Below are 22,404 nucleotides of genomic sequence, written 5' to 3'. Positions count from 1 at the left end.
AAATACTGAAATACATACCTGTGTGCATCTCCTCTCTTTGATATGCAAAAGCCCTTTACTCTTGCTTTATTAGCTGTTACATTTCTGTTTCTCACCTGCTTTTGCAGAGGAAATACATGAAACCACATGTCCCCCAGTGGTAAATATGCTGTAGGTCTTTATATGAGCAGGCAAAAGGAGCATATTGAGACAGGTTGAAGGTGAAAAAGATTTTTATGCTCAAGTTTCTGATTACACCATTATAGTAGCATCACTAATTCCCCTCCTTCCACCTATTGTCTTCTTTCCTCTGTTGTCATCAGTGGCCACTGTTGATTTGTTGACTCTATTAAAGTATTCAAGGAAGCCACAGGCCTGTCATTTTGGTCATAACCTTAATCTGTTTTCTCACCTTGGGAGAAAATGTGTTAATACACTGTCTGTTTCTATAGAATGGACTCATTGAGAAAGTTCCTGACACAAATCTGCAATACATTTAGAAGGAAAAAAAGGTTTTCTGAATCTTGATTAGTTTAACAGATAGCAAGCCATATTTAGCTGGAAATTTTTATAAGAACCACACCAAATTAAGTAACAGTAAGCGATTGTAATTGTATGTTGTGTAGTAATTTTTGAGCTGGGTGAGTTGCAGCTCCTCCTCATTTCTCATAATCTCTGATTCCTTGTTATTTCTGAATGATTAGGCAAATCATTTATGCTAACTTCTGCTTTAATGTACATCTCTGTAAAGCCTGTGTAACTTTATTGATTCTGGAGTTGCTTTAGTTTTAGTACAAGTAAAGGGAGGGGTCATTCTTGCTAGCTTGCTGATTTGGAAAATAAATTGAGCTTCCCCCCCACCTCCCCATTTTTTTCTGCCTTACAGATAAATGGTATAGCTACCTAACTGCTTCTCATAAAACATTTTTAAATTCTTCATATTGTGTATCATCTTCTTTATAATAGTTGTTTCTAGTTCTGAGTAACTGCCTGCTGTGCAAATAGGGCGTATTTTAAGGAAAATGAAAACAGACTTGCGTTTTCTTACAGCTTATTTTCTGTTCTCTTATTTGGGGAGTATTTGGGTATTTTTCTTGTATTTCAGAAACTGACATTGTGTTTTAGTTTGTATTAAGTTTTTAAATTTAACTTGCATTTGCAAACTAGCTAAATTTGCATCTTTAACTTAAAAATTTGCTTTAAATATTTTTAATATACAGATAAATGGTTTTTTGAATAATCTTGTTCATGTCAGTTATATATTGTATATCCCTGAACTGCTCCTTTTTAATCTTATTTGAAAACAGTGGTGTCCATTACATGTACTGGAATGTAGTAATTTCCTAGTATTGAGAGATGCGTTTTTGGTTCTTGTTTTGTCTGTGTCGGTCAGTCCTGCCCCTCCATCTGAGACTTTGTGTGATGGTCTGAATAGCTGTAAGAGCTGAAGTTGCAGTTGAAGTGGTTGCCTTCACTCTGTTGGCTGGAAAATTAAGTAGGCCAAGGTTGGTATCATTTGGCTTAAATGACTGGAAAAGATTTTTTTTCTATTCCTTTCATTTTTGGTGCCAGAGTTCCCTCTGTTGTGGAACTCCTCATTTATGGCCTGCAAATCTGGGAAGCAATCCTTCTGTTCTAATAATCTGTCTTGCCAGACATTGTGATCTAGTTATTAGAACAAAAGATGATGAAAGGAAATGTTAGGATTAAAATGTATTTTATGGTTGCTAGAAGCTCTTATTAGTAAGGGTAAAAAGAATGTATATTCAACCAGTGGAGAAGATTAATGTTGTCTTGAAATAACTCCCTATAATTTATCTGTAATATTTTAATAAATCTTTCCCATGCCAATAAATATTGGAGTAGGAAAGATAACATAAAGGATAAGGTTGTACTAACTGGAAAACAGGTGTCTTTGAAGCCTATACTAATTACAAATTAAAATATTTGGGAATGAGGCTACTGCCTCTGTTGGTTGTGTGTCATTTAGTGCCTGTAAAGGCTTTGATCTCTGGTTAGTGATCTTTAGCTCTGCTGTGATACATTTAAGGATTCTTAGGGATTTTTTTTTAATCAACTATAAAGAATTCTTTTCTATGTCTCTCCTTCCTATCTTATTTATTAGAAATCATTTTCCATAAGGTATTTGGGTGGTATTAATATTAGGACCAAGTTGTAATGAAAAAATCTTACTAATGCAAAAAGATCATAGTGTTCACTGAAAAAAGGTTCCATTAACTTCATTTATTTTGGCTGAAATGGTGCAATTCAATTCCACAAGGAAGAAACTAAAATTGTCTCAGTTGCCTTTATATATATATGTAAGAGGACATTTTGATGACAGGATGATTAATGCGCGTGAAGAAAAAGCGTATGTTGCTTAAGTGGGCCAGCTATCACACATGTACATTGCAAGGTAATAAATGTGGGTGTTATTATGTGGCAGCCAAAACTTTGTAGATTGTAGTCTCAGAACTCCCCCAAACTGGCTTTGGCTTTGAAAGGGTCATTGTAGTTCAAAAAAGTGGAGTCAGTATAACTGTGTCTTTTACTTGGTATCAAAATGTCTTCTGCCTCTGTTTTGATAATGAGGAATATTAAGCTTTTTTTGGTTTTTTGAAAAAAACATATTGTTAATTTTTATTGTACTAATACATATTTTTACTCTACCTATTATACTCTTTACTTGTAACTGTTGGACTGTTTTTTTATTTATATGTTGGTATACCAATATGCATTATACCTAAAAATATCAGTACAATACAAGGCTTATATAAAAAAAAGAGAAAGAAAGAACCCATGGTATTCTTCAGTCAAGGAGCTTCTGCTTTTTGCCATAGTCCCTTAACCAGTGCAACTGCTCTGGAGTATTTGGTTGTGATGTTTCTTTTTTGCCACACAGATTACTGCAATGTAGTGGAAGTTAGCAGTTCTGTTAGCACTTAATATGTGAAAATACTGGCTTTTGTTTGAATGACAGTTCTGCCTGATCCAAGTGGCAAAATTCATGTTAAATTTCATTGTTGTGTTTTTGTGGGTAGGATCTGAAGAGCACAGATCTTTAGGTAAGAAAATAAAATTATAATAAATTTCCTGTACCTGTCTCATTAGCAATAACATGGGCACAATCCTGTGCCACATGTTATCTGGAATGACCCTTTCTTGAACAGGGAGGTTGTACCACATGATCCACTGTGGTCCCTTCCAACCTTACCCAGTCTGTGATTTTGTGATTCTGCAGTACTGTGACCCATATGGCAGGGAAGCTTTCCTTGCTAGGAAGTGGTTTTATTTGGTATTGCTGTCTCTGATGCACAATTTGTTTGTGTGAATGAACTATAAGCTTAACTTGGGATGCACTGAAGGAATTTGCCTGTCAGCTCTTTTGGCCCTGTACCTCTCATCTTTGAAACTCTTCCAGGTCATACCAAGAGTGCTATTAGAGGAAAGAGTATTGATATCTTTCACCACCTCAGTTCACCATCAAATGGATTTTCCATTGCTTGGAGTTGGTATTAGGTTCCATGTTGGCAGATGCTGATGTAGTTTCAGAGCAAATGGATCTTAGTAACTAATCCTTGCCACCTCCTTGAGAGGTGATTTGCTGTATCTGACAGATGGGAAAGCACAGGACTGAGAGGTGGTTGCAGAGCTGGGATTAGAGTGCTGATGTCCCAGGCTTCTGGTCCTGTGCTCTGCACAACCGCAAAGCCAACCTTTCCTACCCATCTCTTGTTACTCTCTTGGGGAAAATTCATATTGAACATTATTAATAAGGACAACTGGGGAATAATCCTGTTGTCCTAATCAGGAGAGAAAGTCTTCTTTTAGTTCTGTGCTGTTGTATGGAATTTAATGCTAATGGTCAGGAGACCTTAAATAACTACATCAAACAGCCCAATTGGTGCCAGCCTTTTCTTATTTAGTGTCGTCTAAACTGACACCAAACTTTGAGACCTCCTCTCCTCCCACTGTGGAGAGCCACTGGGATTTTTTATACCACACATGGTTTCCCTCCTACATTTTCCTCCCATGTCAGATATTCATACCCCCTTTAATAACCAGCAGGGGGATCATTACATTGAGCTACTGCCAAATGCATAATGACTGCTGCCTTTGCCTTACACAGTCACTGCACTACTGATATCCAATTCAGCATTGTAAAGTGCTTAGGGCTACCTTGGGGATGTGCTATATTAAACCCAACTATTCTAAATCCTATTTAATACAAAGAGATTGGTGGTGGGGGAGGGGGGAGGGAGATTTAAAATTGTCATTAGTCACCTATTTTCAACAAGTAAAAATACCTGGTCACTTAGGGCCCAATTCTGTCACTCTTAAGTCATGAATGGACCCCCTGATTTTAGTATGGGGTGCATGGAGGTGAACACTGTGCTTGCCACAGGGGGAGGCAGAATTAGGTCCTATAAAGCTGTGCCTGAGACAGTAAGTTTTCAAGAAGCTGATGGGGGTGAACGTGCCCATTTCTGAATTCCCCTCAGAAATGTTTTACAGTGGAAACAGGAAAGCGGAAACATGCTTCATATCTGACTAAAAATAAAGGTACTCTTAAACTTGTAAAAGGCAACATTTTTATTTGAATGATATGACAGAGCTGCCACAGGAGTGTTACCTGCTATAAAGAAAGCTTAAGAATTATTACCTTTATTAGACCAGTGACACTGAGCTTTAGCCATACATTTCTAACTTCTGTCCCTCTACAGAGACAATTTTCTTTTCTTAAATAAACTGTCATGCTAGTGTTAATATATTGTTGGCTCCCTCATACTCTGAGAATACTGCTGATATAAAACATGTATATGTTAGATTGGTAATAGTATCTTTAGTGTAGCTGACTAGAACAAATGTGTTTCCCTCATGGCTGTGCTAATGTGATAAAGGAAAATTGGCTGTTCATCAGCTTTTGGCTGGGTAAAGACAGTAGAGATGGAACCACATTCTTTTTTATGCATTAATACCACTGAGAACTTTTCACTAGTTATATTTCATGTGCAGGCATGTTGTGCAAAGATGTTGTAAAACATGAGATAATGCTACAAATAACAAAGTAGAAAAGCCTGTATCTTTTATGATGATAACAGTCAAACACCAAATGACAGTAACAGGCTGTAAAAAATGTGATGCAGAAAAAAATGCAATGTAACCACAATATATACGTATGCTTAGGCTCTTGCAAATAGGGCATCAGATGTTTAGAGGGCTTTGTATTAAAATTAAATAAAGAAATTCTTGTATTTAGGTCATTGATATGTCAACACAAAAGATAATTTAAAATGGAGAGATGTATTTTGAACGGTGAAACTCATAAGCAATAACTTTTTGAACAAATCTCAAGGCTTAGTAATTATGATAATAGCCTTCAAATTTCCATCAGTGGAAGGGCAATAAATATTCCTGTCTAAATTTGGGAAATATTGACTGAATCTGGAAATGGCAATAAAGCTCAGCATACATGTTTATGTTTGAAAGTACAGTTTAAGGAGGAAAAATTCATTTGTACAATCTCCTATGAAGCCAAAAGAAAAAAGGCCAAACAAACCCTTCCATCTTATTTCATGTTTTCTTTCTTAAAATGCTGATAGGCTCATGTTGCTCAAGGCACAGATGCTGATCATCTGAGCTCAGATTTATAGATAATTGTGTCCATTTATCTTGGTCTGAAATTTGAAAGATTTTATTGTCAGAGTAGTATTGTGTGGGCTTATATTGTGGTTTTCAAGCTGATATTTTGTTAACTGGTAAATAAGTTCTGTCTTTCCTTTTTTTGCAACAAATTATTCTGGCTTGTAAACCTTCTGTGTCCTCACATAGGTATTGTTCTTATGGAAGCAGTAATTCCAGGTTTATTTTCTTTTGATTGGCGTGACTGTCAAGAGGGGCTAAAGCACTCTAGTTTTATTTGCCTTGATAGACATGATTCACCAGACATCTGTACCTGCAAAGTTAAAATAATGCTCTGTTAATTGGCAGCAGCAAAATGGTGTTTCAAAAGTTTAAAGCTACCAAGTTGTCATGTGAAAAATACTTTATGCAAGCTAAACATTGCTAAAACCCAAGTAATTTAATTTTTTTTGCAAATAAACTTTCTGAAATAAAAATTTTCAATAAGTCCAACTTAGTTTCTATAATTAATTTCATTAATGGGAACCTGACTATAGCCATAATACTTCTGGTTTTCATTTTGTGTGAGCCTGGATTTTTTAAATGAGAGTACTGAATTTCATATAATGTAAGGCTGAAAGGCACTCCCATATTATTAAACTTTTTCTAATTTTGGGTAACCTAAATCTAAGCATTGCTAATGCAAAAAACCCCCCAACTTTGTCAAAGCTCAGCATCTTGTGACTTTGTGGAGCTGGGAGAATGCCATAAAGGATTTCTATGAACGTTAGCTCAGATTTAAAATGAATTGGCAGGAAAGGGAGCACTTGCAGAAAACAGTACCCTGGGGTGCTGGCTGAGTGCATATTCCTAGCCAAGGGTTCCCTGGATGAAAGGGAATTACCCGGTGGGTGTAAAGCAGATGTAGGCAGTTCCTATACTGTTCCCTTCAGCCCTTGTAGAAGGAGCATGCTTGGGTTAGGGAGGCATTTTGGGGGCTGTTGGAGGCCTGTGTTTGATTATCCTGAGCATGGTGTGCAGCCCCCTGAGGCCTGTTTGAAGTGATGTATGAGAAGAGCTGTGACAGCTGTAACATGTGCCCATGGCCCAAAGTGGTGATGGAGCTGTAACCAGCCTTGTACCTTGTGAAACACACCCACCCTCCTTTTCCTTTCTTCCCCTCCATCTCCACCAGATCCTTGTGCTGTAGTTCCTTCTTTGATTTAACTCCTGTAGAAATTTTATACTCTCTGCATCTGAGTGGTGATATGTTAATGAAAAAGAGGTAACTGCTTTCAGTAGGCACCAAAAATAAAGACAGGGAACAAATGGCCTGAGGTAATGTTATCAGTTAATCAGTGATAGACAAAAAAATGTAGAGAAATCAAAATGATTGCATGATAAAGCATGTGTTTGCCCCTTTACGTTGATTCTATAGGTGCATCACAGCCGAATTAGTTTCTTCTTGAATGGTTGGGAAGATGATAACACAGCTTTTGATTCAAGGACTCTTATGGGAACAGTTGCAGATACTGATGCTGATGGTACTCTGCAAATTGGACAAAGCTTCACAGGTAAATCTTGTAGTACTTTAGTGGAATGCACTGGAATAGTCAAAATATACATGATGTGGTTAAAAGAAGTGTGAGTAATTTAAGTTATCTATATGGTGAGAAGTAATACCTTACTGCAGAAGAAAATTCCTATTTTTCATTTATCTTTCTCAAAAGATTGGCTTGAAGATAGAATAAATTATGGTCATCTACCAACATCTATGTATAGGAATAGATTGATGATCATAATTTATATGATAGGTTTTCCTGAATTCTCTAAAACATGTATGTAAAGTGACTTATTCCACTAATTTCTGCCTGTAGTTTTTCAGGGTAAATATAGGGAATATATATTCTGTTTCAGAATGGAAATTTGCATGGCCACTAGACTACTCTCTCTGCAGAGTCAGGAAGAGAGCTGAAGGTTTCTGGCTGGCTGTATTCTTCAGTTTTATCAATACTCATGTAAACCATGGCAGAATGAGAATCTTTCAGCCTCTAGTAATGCCTGAAAGTTTTACTCTTCATCTACATCTAGAGTTTTATATGTTCAATATCATGACATGATCATTGAAGAACAGTGGGGGATGTTTGGTTACTTTTCACTAATTCTTGGCTCTGCAGGTGTAAGAGCACTAACTATTGCTCTTCAGAAACATGCATAATTTGAAGTTAACTTCTAAAAATATGTCACATAAACAGTTTTATTGTGGCTTTGGGCAAGAAAGTAGTCTATGCCCCATTTCTTAAAGCTTGTATTTGGAAATGTATTTTGTTGTGGTTTTGATTCTGAATTCTGGATAGCTAATAATCATGTAAAAGAAAGGAATATTTTAAAATGCTTTTTATCTTTATTGTATAAATTGATAGGTACAGTTGTACCTACTGTATCTCTTCTCTAATTAGAGGTGGCACATGGACTGGCTCATTACTTCTGTCTAATGAGCCGGTCCCTGTGCCACCTCTCTAATCAGAAAAGAGATAGGTACAAAATGTTCTTATAAAGTTATTATAAATCATTCTTTTTTATCAAAAAAATTAAGTCACTGCCCTCTATAGTTTTGTCCAGGCCCAAGATGGTTTCATTCAGGAGGGGTAATTGTGCAAGAGAGATTTCTGAGTGCTGAATTAAAGGTGCTTTCATGCAGTGCAAAGCTGCCTTCTGCTCAATGGATTATTTATAGTATATTTCCTTAGGTTTAGAGCAATTTGTTGGAAGAATGCAAGATTTTCGATTTTACTCAGTGGCGCTTACAAACAGGTAAAGAACTTTTACTTTTGTAGCAAAATAAGAGTGTGGTGAGAAAGAAGTGTAGATAACAATATGCTTATTTCCCAAAGTGTAGTGCTTTTCAGATGTTTCCTTTAGATAATTGCTTGTGACGATGTAGTTCCCTGAGCCTCATTTCAAAGATTACCTTTAATCTAAAAAATCTTGAGTTAAAATAAATTCAACAACTGAATGCGTTTTGCTTTTGAACTGTTGCTTAAATAGGCTTGATGTATGTAGTGGTGTATGTAGTGTATATGTAGTGAAACAAAACACTGTAATAAATATGTTCTCTCCTTGTTATTGTTGTCCTTGCTACAACCTGACTTAGTATGTATTCTGCAGAGAGTAGATCCAGTTGCTAGATTTCAATGCTTATAAACTGTCTAGGTGTTACCTACTCATCATAATTCTGTCATAATAGTGTGTGCTGATAAGCTTAGTCCTGGTGGATAAGACTTGCTAAGCTTCCTCCGAGCCGTGTGTAAACTGTAGGGCAAGGAAGGGAGCTACAGGGTCAAAACTGGACCACTCAGATACCAGTCTGATGAGGAGGACAGGCATTCCAAGTGATTGGCATGCTGGCTTTGTGGCTGGAAGGTGGGCTCCCTGTGCTTAGCTATTGCTTTCCTCTGGTTTCACTTCCCCACAGTATCCATGTCAGGTAGTCTTGGTGCTCGCCTGCCCCACGCACACACCCCTGCCCTGAGGTGCCGCTGTCCCTTGCTCTTCAGATGAAGTTGTCACCATAAGCCACCAATGACTTAGCTCCCTCAGCCCACAGAGCCCTGGACAATTGCTTTGACTTCCTGTGTTCCTGAGGCCAAATTACTGTTGCCACTGCAATTTCCGTTGCCCTCCAGCCTCCCTTCCTAGCACATTACAAAGAGATGTTACCTTTGTTATCCAGCTCATGCTGGATTAATCCAGTCATTTCAGGCTGGCCAGAATTAGTCAGGTCCTATTTGTCTGTGTAGTGCTTCCAGGGAGGCTGCACACAATGACACTCAGAACTGCAGACCTTCAGGCTACTTAATGATAGTCTTTCAATAAGATGGAGAGCAGTTTCCTCAGAGCTCAGCTGTCTGCAGGACATTATGATGAACTGAGCTCCTGTGAATTGGAAGCATTAATGTGAATCTGAATTCCAAGTTTTATGAAAATCACAGTGGCTGTATTTCTCAGAGCAATGCTTGTCAAATCTTTGAACTACAGTTTAGGTCAGTAAAATGAATAAAGCTTAACAATTGAAAATTAAGGTATTTTACAGACTGTTTTCACCTACTGATGTCTTTCTAGATTTGATTTTATATCCACAAATAGCATGGTGCAAAATGTTTCTCTGGGATAAACTGGGAGGGAAAGTCTTGCCTGCATACCAATTAATTTAGGCTATAGATATGTAAAAAGTCCTGTAACTCTGGTTCTGTGGAAGCTGTAGTGGCAGCTAGCAAGTATTTATTTGCTTATTAAGCACCCAAAATTATGTTCTTACTGATAAAGTAGGAAAATGGGAAAAGTTACAAGGTTTAAATATAAAAATTCAGTCTCTTCTTGACTCACAAAATCCTTCCTTTGTATCAGTGATAAGCAGATAAAGAACTGTCCATGTCATCCATATATCTGCTTGCTTGCCTGCCTACCTACCTTTGTATTTATTGCAGTTGCTGATGTCAGAGTGGACTGAAGTATGTCAATGATTTGGCGTGACTAGGTTGATTGCAGTTAAAAAAGGGGACATCTTGATAAAAATTAGTTAAAAGTGAAAATACTTCTATCCAGATTTCCTAAGGTACAATATGATATTGTTCAAGCTGGTCTTTTGGGAGGGTTTGAACTTCACAGTGGTTACAGGCAGTATATTGGCACTATGGTGTGTTTAAGAACAGGATCCAGACTGCTGATTGGAGTCAGACATAATGCTGCAATAAAATGTAAAGAGTTTTTCTCCTCGCGTCTATTTAGCTTTAGGCCTCTCACCAAAGAACTCCTTTCTCTTGGTGTCTGAAGAACTCCATATGTCTGGAGCAATGAAAGGAGCTCCAGAGTGGTTCTTCACAGGTATTTTCTGAAGATGCATACTGCTACCATTGATAATGTAGAGACCTTGGGGGGAGCCTTCACTCCTGAGTGTCCCATTCTTGAGTTTACATCAGGAGTTTAGGGCTTCTACTATGATCTAACCTGAATTTTGTTTCATCTATGAGCCTAGGTGCACAAAGTGACATTTGTTCTTGTTGTCATGTATCTAATACTATTCTCTATGCTGTGACAGAGACATTTTGGAAGTATTCTCTGGAAAATTCCCTCATCTTCATACCCAGTCTGAGTGCCGCTGTCCTGGAAGTCATCCGCGAGTACACCCTTTGATACAGAGGTACTGCATCCCTAATGGTGCAGATGATACCACTAATGACAGGGTGCTGAGGCTGGATGCAGAAGCCCACCCTCTCCACTACATCAATGATAATGACATTGGGACCACTTGGATTTCATCTGTGTTTGCTAATACTGCAGGTCTGGATCGTGGTGTTTCAATCACAATAGATTTACAAAATGGACAGTATCAGGTAATGGGAAGATGCCATTTGCGATTTATTAAAACAAAACTAAGAAAAGATTTTTATAGATATCGCATTGCAATTTTGAGGATATTCAAACCTTATGCTTTAAAATGTTATCCTTAGAGGACCAGGAAGAAAGTTTCTTTTATTGGCATATAACAGTGCAAAAGACAACAAAATGCATTGTGGTTTTCAGCATTCTCTTTTGATGTGCCTGTTTTAACCAGCAGTAATCTAGAGTAGATATACAAGAGTAGATCCTGTGTGAAGGCACCAGTATTTGGAAACTGATTGTTGTCTCTTAACTGCACTTTTGTAAATTTCAACTTTTATTTTAATTTCTATTAAAATGTAAGCTGCTTGTTTTGTACCTGCTGGTAGAAAACTGACTGCAGACGAATGAAATTTAATGTATCAAATGCACACTGACATATTAGAAGGTGTTTCTGTTTGTAGATGTTCTGGAGGTGATAGATTAGCTTCCCAAGGAATATGAAAGGAGAAAATAAGCAGGTGTAGTTATTGAAGAGGCCATATTGCTCCTAACCCTCCACTAGGCTCTTGAAGAATGTCAGGATGTCTTGGAAAGAGGGACATACCAGAAGTGGGGCTGCATTCACAATAGGGAATTCACCAAATTTCTGTATATTCTTTCTGGCCTATTCTTTTTTAATTAATGGTGAGTAGGGAAAGAATATGATGACAGGCTTTGACTACATATGTAAACATTAGTCGTTTAGTTAAAAGTGATTTTAAATGAATGTGAAATTCTTGACTTTTGCTGATTTGATACACACACGTCTGCTTAAGCAGCATGCTGAGGGAAGTGTTTGAAACAACACAGGTATTTGATGAGATTCTGAGCTAAAAATATGTAGACTTAAAAAAAAATTACCTGCTGTCAGACAAATAACTTGTTGAATATTTGGTACCACAAAGTTACAACTTTAATTTTTACCAAAATGACATGGCTGTAACAAATCGTGGACTTGACTTTGCAGTGCATTTTCAAACGGTCTTTGAGAAAAAGTGAAGTTCTGATGCAGTAGTTCAGTAGTTGTCTGATAGTGTCCGAGAAATCAAAGAGCTTGTTCAACAAAAAAGGTTCCCTCTGGCTTTAGGTAGGAATATGTGGGGTGAAATATGGCTGCTTCTGTCTATGAGTGGTAAAGCAGACTGTATAGTTACATTAAGAAAAAGGTTTAAATTCTCATTGTTTTACAGCTTAGCCATTAATATCAGTTCATAAATTTGTTATCTTCTTGTAGGTATTCTATATTATACTGCAGTTCTTTAGCCCACACCCTGAAGCAATAAAAATTGAGAGGAAAAAAAGAGATGATCTAGAATGGGAAGACTGGCAATATTTTGCTAGAAATTGCAGTATTTTTGAAATGGAGAACAATGGATCTCTGGAAAACCCAGATTCTGTCAACTGTCTCCAGATGCATAGGTATGAGTGGGTATTATGTGCATAATACAGATGGTTTGAACAGGTAACATCCTGACACGATTCACTGCTATGTCCCAATGAGATAGAATCTTTTAATTTGGTACACTCATTTATTATGGACTGCTGAATATATCAAAGATCCTAAACATGACCTTTCAACTCAAAATTGCCAAAAAGTTTTCTGTAATTTTTATCATATTTTAATAATTTATGAATCTGAGTCGATTCCTCTTGTTCTTTTTGAGGTAGAGTTTCAAAATGTTACGTGTTAGTGTTTTGATGGCTATTGTCAGTAGAATTTCAGAACACTGAGAGGATAAGTGGAGGAAGGTACTAATATAACATTGTTCTAAACAGTCTAGTGAATATGAAAGTCTACCTTCTGATCTCTGGGAGGGCAGCTTGTTCTGAAGCTTAGGAAAGAGGCCAGCCTGAAGTACAAAAGCCAGTTATTCAACCCTGCTAGTGTTATGCAACACATGTAAGAAATGAGTTGAAAATGTTGTCTTGAAGTTTTCTCATCTTTCTAAACAAGAAGCGATATAAAACTGTGGGAAGAGGGGCAAGAGGGATTACTGCCATTTAGAAATATGTTGCAAGCCCTTTTACTGTCAATTAACATGTGAACATTTAAAGCTTTATAATATATAAAATATACATTTAAAAAACATAGCATATAACGCATATAATAGTTAATATGTTACCTTAGTAAACACGCATACCCGTGTATGTACACACACATATATATAATTGAACTTTTCCCACTGCATGCATTCAACTGCATTATCTCTTGCCTGAGTTCAGATGCCAGTCAGTATTAGACTTGTTTAGTACTTGGCTGGAAATCAGTGAGAAAATACTTTTCCAGGTGCTGTAGGTATTTTGCCTTTTTTCCCCCCCACTTTTGCTACCTTTCTAAGACTTTTCAAGTGCCAGCATCTTTGTCTATTCTCCAGGAGTTCAGTGTTCTGTGGAGAGGAGCATAAGGTCATTTGAGTTACACCACTCTTCTGAAAAGGAATCTGAGCTTTATTGCTGATCTTTGAAGCAGAGGGTAGAGGAGAAGGGAAATATCTTAAGTAAGACAAATGTTTTTGGATAAATAAGTGAGGTTGCAATACCTTTTTCAGCCCCAAAACATGAATTTTTATAATTTTAAGAAAGAGCCGAGGAGTTAACATTTATGGAAACAGTCCATATTTTTCTAAGCAGCACAGTTTCTCCCCTTCAATTAAAATGTAAATGATGATAGGAGATGATACGAATGAATAATTTTTGGGTACAGCTGATGTACAGAAAGCTTTAAGTGATAAGACATATATTGGTGAATATTCTGTGTGCTCAAAGAGGAGCTGCTGTTGAAACAAAGCCCCAGATTTATGTCAGCAGTGTAACAGAGTTCCCTGGAGGATTTTATTGTAAAACAAAACTTCTTTCTCTCTCTTTCTTTCATACCCACAAACTTGTACCTGCCAAGACATGTCCAGATTGTCTGTCCAGGATTTAGACACCAGTGTCCTCATGTCCTAGTGGCCTATCCAGGATTGCCTGGATTTACATGGAAGACAAACGACCTTGGTTTTGAAATCCTTACCGTAACTTGATGGTTCTTGTTTTGGTGATCACATTCTAGTACTGAATGGACTCTCTTTTGTGTCCTTTAGGAAATGAAAGTGATTAAGGTTTTTGTTTCTCCATCCTGTACCACCTATGTAAGTTAGGAGTTGCTCACTGTCCTTTATCCCCCTATCAGAGGCTTGAATCTTTGCTTAGTCTGAATATTGGCTGCCCCTTATTTTAGAATCTCCTTTGTTTTCCTGAGAAACTGCATGTAGATGCCCTAAAATCTTGATGACCTGCTTATCTAGTTGCCATCAGCCTTACAGTCTTTCTGCTGTTCCCTCTGATGTTTCTATACCAACGTGGTATTGTTTATCTGCCATTTGTACCTGTCTAAACATTTCCATTACAGTTTTCTATAACATGGAAGAAATATACTTTATTTAGTTTTCTGTGGAGGGAAAGAGAAGGCATAATCACCCAGAGAAACAGATATATTCCACTGAGATTTTTGTGAAGCACTGACCTGGATTAGGAACACGGGAAATTCAAAGATCCTTCACGAAGACAGAAGAGCTTGACTCAGCAGACCTAGCCTAACTAGAAATCTCATCTTTCAAAAACTGACATATTTTCAAGTGACATTTTTTGAGTGTTGCATGTCAGGTGCCAGGTGATTACATGATAATGTAATACCTATTTTTAATGATCCCATGTAGGTGTGCAAATAAGCAGACATTCTTTTCTCTTCCAGAGACTAAACTCTGCCTAGTACATCGACCAACATGACATGATTCATACCAAGTTGTGCACTTTGTATCTACTTGTTTACTCAGTTTCATACCAAGTTGTGCACTTTGTATCTACTTGTTTACTCAGTTTTACTTGAATTCTCAGGATTGTCCTTCCCCTTCCTGGGCTTAAATATGTGGTTTAACTCTCAATCTTACTGCTTTCCATTACATTATCTTGTACTTCACTTGCTGGAAGGTAGCATGTGTTTCTAACTCTGCTCACTCAGAGGAGCAGATGATGTGGTCCTGTGAGTTTGGAATTCAAAATATAACAATTGTTGCTGTATGTTTTTTTTGTGTTTAGCAGGTGTATTACTAACAATGTAAGCCTATTAATTATTGTGTTAGTCATCTGAATGTTTTCCTTATGTGGTTTGAGCCTACTTCGTGTTTCTCAAGGACAGTGTGTTAAATCTCTTGAAAATCTGTGCAGGTGACACTGTATCAATCACACTTTAATAATATTTTGAAGTTGCCTGGTAAAGGCTTTACTTTTAATTGGAAATTTTGGGTCTGGAGAAGAGCATGGTTGTTTAACAGACAAAACAGACATATAGAGGACATTTCTTTTCCCTGTCTTGAATTCTGATGACTGGGAATCCACTGACATAAGAATTTTTACTCAGAAAGCATGAAACTACCATTTGCAGTTGAGACCCTCTCTGAGAAACAGTATGTTAGGGGCTAGAATCTGTAAAATATGTAATATTTTGAGTTTAATTTGTTTTCCTCTCTATTTAAACAGCTTTACACCGTATTCTCGTGGTAATCTAACTTTCAGTGTTCTTACCCCGGAACCAAACCACCGACCTGGTTACAATGATTTTTATAATACTCCATCTCTTCAAGAATTTGTAAAAGCTACACAAGTGAGGATTCATCTCCGTGGCCAGTATCACACTAGGGAACCTTGGGTAAATTTTAGGCATAGGTACTATGGAGTTAATGAAGTTACAGTCAGTGGAAGGTGAGTGTTACGTGACTCTTCCCACATCCAGCACTGTCTCTGACTGTTACAGCTCTGCATGGCATACAGGGACCTGCCTAAAATTTGATCAACTTGTTTTGCTTTTACATGTATGATGGAGAAAGGAATTTGGTCTGAAGCAGTGTATCAAGTTGGAAATGACTGGTGTACTGTTTTATAAAACTGTTTGCTCACATTTTATTTTACAATTAATTATACTTATTACACAAATCTGTCAAAAGCAATCCTTTCCTTGGAATTACCAATGCCTCTAAGCAAAGGCTTATGACTGAAACAATGGCTTTTGCTTTATTTCAGTAACTCTTCCAAGCTATAGATTCTGAGACATGGCAATTTTAACAGTCAATGCAGAGCTCTTTCTTTGTTTTAGTTGGAGTTTTCCTTTCAAAATAGGGTAGCTGACTGACTGACAACTTTATTGTATATGATAAGTGGGCTGTCTTGTGAAGGGACTAATTATGCCCTGGAAATAATATGCAAATTTGGCAATGAAATAGTTTCCAAGAAGCATATGGTGCAGATTTGTAAGTATTATTATTCCTGAAATTGTATTGGTAGCTCTCATTTTGAGAGAAAGCACCCTGTTAGAAGTCTTGTTTACTTTAAAATTTTCTATCTTATTAATATATTTTGATTATTGATTTAGATGTATTTATGATAATGCATTTACTAAAACAGCTTTACATTGGTGATGATGTAACAGTAAAATAATTTCAGCTGTAGTTTACAAAGCTGTGTCATGTCTCCAGAAGCGCAGCCTTTCAGGTAGAGTGGTATGGTTATTGACTATTAATTAAGACCCTATACAGATTTTATTTTAGTAAGAATTGGAAATTTTAATGGAGATAAAATGGGTTAAAATTCAAAATTACTCCTGTTGTGGTTAAGATTTCTTGAAAAACTAGAGTCACAGTGGAAGTTTTATTATTGATGAATAATTGTAATTTATTTAATAAAAACTTACATATCAATGTTACATACTGAAATACAGTTTTCATCACATATCATATAAGGCAAGAGTAGCTCTACTACATGCTGGTTTTTACTTTCTTGAAAAGAAATTGTTGATGCTTAAAAATATATTGAATGAAGTAATCTTTTGTAGTTTACTGCACCTAAGAACATTCTCTTTGGTGACATTTATTTGTTCTTAATAAAGAACCAGGCTATGTAATACACAAAATTGACTTTGTGACTGTGTAATATGTTTTTGCACAGATGTGTTTTCATGTTCTAACTTTTGACTCCACCTATTGTTCTTTCAGGTGTAATTGCCATGGCCATGCTGATGATTGTGACACAGCTGTGAAACCATACAGGTGCCTGTGTGTCAAGGAAAGCTATACGGAAGGAAATAATGTGAGTCTCACCTTTGTCTGTCTGTGCCACTTCTGAACAGCCTCAGCACTGGGATTTCAGTCCTGGGAGAGTGTGTATATGTGTGTTAGTGTAGGCCTGTCCTTCAGAGGGAAACTTTCTGTCACAGATTTGTATCAATTAAGGAAAAAGATGTATTCCACTCTCCACCCTCACCAAAAGCCATTCCACCACAGACCATCAGGAGTGTTGTGTTCAGGGATTTGATTTCTTATTAGAAATGATGCCACTTTCAAACATTAGATGCAAACCTGAGATTAGACTGTGAGGATCTGATAAAGATTGTCTCTGCCTGCTGTAGCAACTAGCAAGAGTAGGGTAAAGGTACTACTCCATGGTAATTTTAGTCTGCTCCTGTGGACTCCAGACCCATTCAATAGGTGGAATCCAGTAAGCAAAATCCTGGAGTTCAGCTTCCAATTTAGTTTCATTTGAAAGGAAACAAAGAGTTCAAGTGGTCGATAATGCAATTGAAAGCACCACAAATGCAAAATTATAATTTTCATTTGTGATTCTAACAGTTTCATAATTTTTGGCCGTGGAAGAACCAAAATGGGTTTGATTACTGTAAGTCATAGTATTCTAGAAAAATATGTGGAGGAGAGCTCAATGGTACCACTTTTCACTAATTTCATGCAGCCTTTGCTTTTCTTGGAAGCTGTTTGCATACAACTTAAGAAAAGCAGAAGTGTGATGTATGAGTAAAAAAAACTTGCTCAAAGAAAGGATTCCCTAGATTAATGATTTATCTCAAAAGAAAAAAAAGGAAAAAAAGTTAAGGTTAAGAAAAAATGAGCTACATCAAAGGAATTAATCCCTCAATTTCACTGTACTCCTTGCTACATTTATGCCTTTTGGAAGTAGCCTTTCTCAAAATTAAGAAGGGGTTATGTGGAGTAGCAACAGCAGTAGCAACTGGGAGACTAATCACACATCAAAAAAACCCCAAGCAGTCTGTGCTTGCAGGAACAGAGTGAGGAGAGGTAACCTCAGAGCATTTGATGCTGTGCTCATGATTGTGTGAAAGATTCTTGTAAAATTTCATAGGGGTCTAAGTTTTCCCATTTCTTAAGCAGAAGTGTAGGATATACAGTCTAAATGGGACTTGAACCGAAATTGCAAGTTTTTAGATGGGTCAAATCAGAAAAAAAATTCAAGCCGACAGTGTCCCTTTAATTAGAACACACATTGTGAAATGTTACTTTGTAAGGATTAATTATAAATATTTAATAAGATCTGGAAGTTCACCAAGCACTCTTGCAAGACTTATGCTACTTTGTGAAAACAAACCAAATACATTTTAATGATGTATCTGCCTTATCAGATATTTCCTGTCAATGGTAATGGGTTGTTCCACTGAGTGTCACATCTTTGATTTGGCATATGTGCATTGTAACTATAATTGAAGTGCTTGAATTAACTGTATTAATTCAGAGTACAATAAGGATGTTGTTTAATTATTTTTCTCATTCTTTAATAACCATGTCAGTATCTATTAAATATGAAATAAAATAGCAGTAGTAATAAAATAGAATTAGTATTTGGAAATATATCTCTAACTACTTTGAATTTTATCAAAGATTTACATGGAATCCAAACAGCCTAAAGATTTTAACTTTTTTTTTTTGGTAAGGCTAACACTTAAAAGCAAAACAAAAGTCCATCTTGATTTTTGACTATCACTGGCAATGATAAAACTCTGATAGATTTACACCTGTTTCTTTGGCTCCCACCGCAGTGAATTAGGAACTGTAAAAATTAATTAATTAATTAATTTATTTATTTGGTTTAAGTAAGCATTTGGTGAAGCAAATTTCCAAATACAACTTTTTTGGTTGAGAAAAAGAAAATATTTTTGAGAAGAAATAGCACTATCAGCAAGAAGGTTTTTTTTTTAATTTAAGTTCTGTATTAGCAGAGTAAGTCAGCACAACTGAGGGGCTATAAGAAAATTTTTGGCTTTAGGGTGGGTTTTTTTCAATGTCTTTTACTAGAAATCAGAGATCCTTGAAAAGCTTTTTACATATGGCAGAGTATGTCCTTGTCAGATTTACACTTAATACAGCTAAAATTACTGTCTTCAATTTATCTGGCATATGCATCTGGCTAGCTGTTGGGCAGCAAAGCAATACCAGAAATGAAAAATCTGCATAAGTATTACAAATAGAAATCTTAGTTTAGGTATTTGCATCACTGTGTTATGAAATCTGACATACCAAATGGATTTTTTTTTTCCTGAGTTCCATTTTGGTGAAGAATGATGGTGAAATACGTTCCTATGAAATCTGAGATGATGGGAAGAAGGGGTTGCTTAAGAATGATTTGTGGATGTTGAGGGGCTAGATTATGAAAAAAGAGGAAATTAATCCTTACAAAGCTTGTCTCTCATTTTCTGAAAAAAATGTTTAGCTTCTTCATTTACAAATTGTTCTCTAAACGCCTTGGCTCCAGCTTTGGAAGATAGCTCTTCCTTTCACAAATGGAAACTGAGGGGCTGAGAGTGGAGTCCAGATTTTGGTAATGTTTGTATGCAAAGATTAGCTTTTAGACTTGAGGAAAAGCATGTTCAAAAACTTCCCAAGCTGTCACATGACGAGCTGGAAACAGCCCATGAAAGAACAAGAGAGTCAAGCAAGGTTAGCCTTACATTGCAAGCTCAGGGCCTCTTTTAAATCAACTGTATAGAACTTAATAGAGAAAGGTAATGGCAAATATATAGGAAGAAGTGTAGAAATCGGAATAGAAAAGAAAATTTAAAATAAATAAAGCCACTCTGAGAAATGCTTGAGAAGATATGAATGGATGTGAGAGAATGACTGGATTCAGTAAAGGTTTCAGGTCTTCACAGTTTTCCATAATGGTTTTAAACATCTGAGGTCTGAAAACTGGATATGGCATATGTTGTTTTATCAAGAATTGAATAAGTAAGATGTTTCATATTGTTACAGAAGAATCTATGTAAACCTTAGTTAAAGGTCAATCTATATCATGTTAGATGTTGGAATTAATCATAAATAGTACATGAGGAGCTGTAAATATTAACTACAGTACACTCAATAACAGAGTTCTCGCTTGCAGAAACAAGTAAGCCAGCAAAAAATGCAATTTTTGATACATGGAGCTTTGGGATGGAGCCCCATAAGACACCTTTCATTTCTATTTTGTCTTCTTTGGTCCCTTAGAGTCACTTAGTGTTCTAATTTTGGTTGTGTGGCTTTTTTTTTTTTTTCCTTCCCCTAGTAAAACCTGGCTTTTAAGTTTAAAAGCTCTTTGATCACTGGGGAGTTGACAAGAGACAGATGTAGTTCATCTATAGTCTTGGTAGATATTCAAATGCTGTAGTGAGGGTGCTGGTGAAAGCCAGGAGGAAATCAAAACTGTCTTTAGAGCATGGCAAAGCTATCTGGAATAGATATTCCCTAGAAGCCATATTTATTTGGCTAAGGAAATGAAATGGAGTGAAAGCATAGTGGATGGATGCAGAAGAGGATCTCGTAGGAAGGAAAGAATTGTCTATGATTAATTATCCCATTTCAGTCAACACTTAGAGGGCAGCATAAATAAACACGGGCGGTATACATAATAGAGCTTTTCAAAGACAAGTCAGCATTTCAAAATGCCTGAGAAGGTGCCATTCTAGCCTCAGTGTCACTTTATCAGATTTTAAAATTGTGTGCTTTCGATAATGTGCTTTACAGAAGCATGTGTATAAGTACTATAGGTGTGTATGTACACTGTTTATTGCAACTGAGCTTTCAGAGTGGGCTGTAAACTCCTACATAGGTTACAAAAGGAAAAAAAGGAATTTATTCCACATAAAATCATATATATAAAAGAATGCCACTGAGAGGCAAGCAGCAGGATATTTAAAAAGTGTTGGAATAAAAAGTTCGAGTTAATAATGACTTATTGCAAGTTTAAAAGTATTTTTACTGTTGCTGTCTGAAGTATTTCTTTGGATATTTGTTAACTGTTTCTTCAGAGGTACTGTCCACAGAATTCTTAGGGCCTGAAAATGAACTTGGTATATAAAGGCTTAGGCTCAAGTCACTGGTGGTACCATAAGTATGCTTCAAGTGATACATTTTTCCATTTTTGACACTAGTTATATACAGGACTCTCTGTTGTAAATTTTAGCATAATGGTTGTTTTTCTTCTTCCAGTATAAATATTAAGAGAGAAAAAACAGTGCTTATAGGAGTGTGCTTTTAAAATTTTAATAATAATTTTAGTAAAAAAACCATCTTGAATGCATTGTTGGAAATCGGTTTTTAATCATAGTTTTAGACGAATGAATTGGGCCAAATTTGGCTTGGTATTTTGGCCACTTGGCTCCATGTTATGTTTTCTCAGAAAACTTTTCACAGATGGTGAGAAGTTCAGATACTATATATAAGAAGGCATGTCTGTTATTTGCCATAAGGAAAACCATGTAGTTAAGATGTTTTCTGAAGAGCCTAGGTGTAACTGAGAATAGGGACATCTGCATGTTTCTGTGTGTTACAGTTACAGAGAAATGTTGGTTTTGTTACGCATTAACATCTTTTGTAAATCTACTGCTAGACCTTGCCACGGGCTTTTTGGAAATGTACTTAATTCATTTTCCATGTGGTAGCCAAGAACCAATCCCTAAATCTCTTGATTTGCAATTCTCAACTACTATGTTTGGGGTAAATGCAGAGTTTAGATTTAGTGAATGAAGATCTGAAGATGGCAACATGTACATCATAGCGCAACCAAACATGAAAGTTTAGCCCTGGAGGTCTGGAAGTTAAATGCAATTCTTAACCTAATAAAGGTGTGACAAACAGCAGGGTGATGTGGGGGTACAGTGCCCATTTTTATTGCATGCAGGTGTGACAACTGCTAGAAAAACAAACATTTCACACTCATTGCCAGCTTCTGAATGACTGCTTTTTTGCCAAGGAGGTTGTAGACAGGGCAAGTCAATCTCTTCTCCCAAGTAACAAGTGAAGAACAAGAGGAAAGAATCTCAAATTGGGCTAGAGAAGGTTTAGATTGGATATTATGAAAAATTTCTTCAGTTGAAAGGGTTGCCAGGGATTGGAACAGGCTACCCAGGGAAAGTGATGGAATCACTGTCTCTGGAAATCTTTAAAAGTGTGTAGATGTGGCTTTCAGGGATGTGGTTTAGTGGTGAACCTGGCAGTGTTGGGTTAATAGTTGAACTTGATGATGTTTTCCAAAAGATCCTTTCCAAACCTAGTAATTCTATGATTTTTA

The 22,404-nt window shown here is 36.6% G+C and overlaps 1 protein-coding gene across 9 annotated transcripts in view; it reads left to right on the top strand.

The window, feature by feature from the left end:
* USH2A (usherin) overlaps positions 1-22,404 on the top strand; it is a 373,658-nt gene that overhangs the window by 24,372 nt on the left and 326,882 nt on the right. For 8 of the 9 annotated variants that reach the window (XR_013181496.1, XM_077175908.1, XM_077175909.1 and 5 more), the window contains exons 4-9: positions 7,040-7,175; positions 8,352-8,415; positions 10,700-10,994; positions 12,257-12,441; positions 15,541-15,762; positions 17,049-17,142. Coding sequence is in view for 7 of the 9 variants with exons in the window: in XM_077175908.1 (XP_077032023.1) it covers positions 7,040-7,175; positions 8,352-8,415; positions 10,700-10,994; positions 12,257-12,441; positions 15,541-15,762; positions 17,049-17,142 (996 nt within the window). In the remaining 2 variants the exon portion in view is untranslated. The remainder of the gene's footprint in view (positions 1-7,039; positions 7,176-8,351; positions 8,416-10,699; positions 10,995-12,256; positions 12,442-15,540; positions 15,763-17,048; positions 17,143-22,404) is intronic. The other variant, XM_077175914.1, reaches the window with a different exon arrangement.

The sequence above is a fragment of the Agelaius phoeniceus genome, chromosome 3, assembly GCF_051311805.1.
Source record: "Agelaius phoeniceus isolate bAgePho1 chromosome 3, bAgePho1.hap1, whole genome shotgun sequence".
Lineage (NCBI taxonomy): Eukaryota > Metazoa > Chordata > Aves > Passeriformes > Icteridae > Agelaius > Agelaius phoeniceus.
Note: the sequence above shows the minus strand (reverse complement) of the source record. Positions and strands in the feature narration are given on the sequence as shown.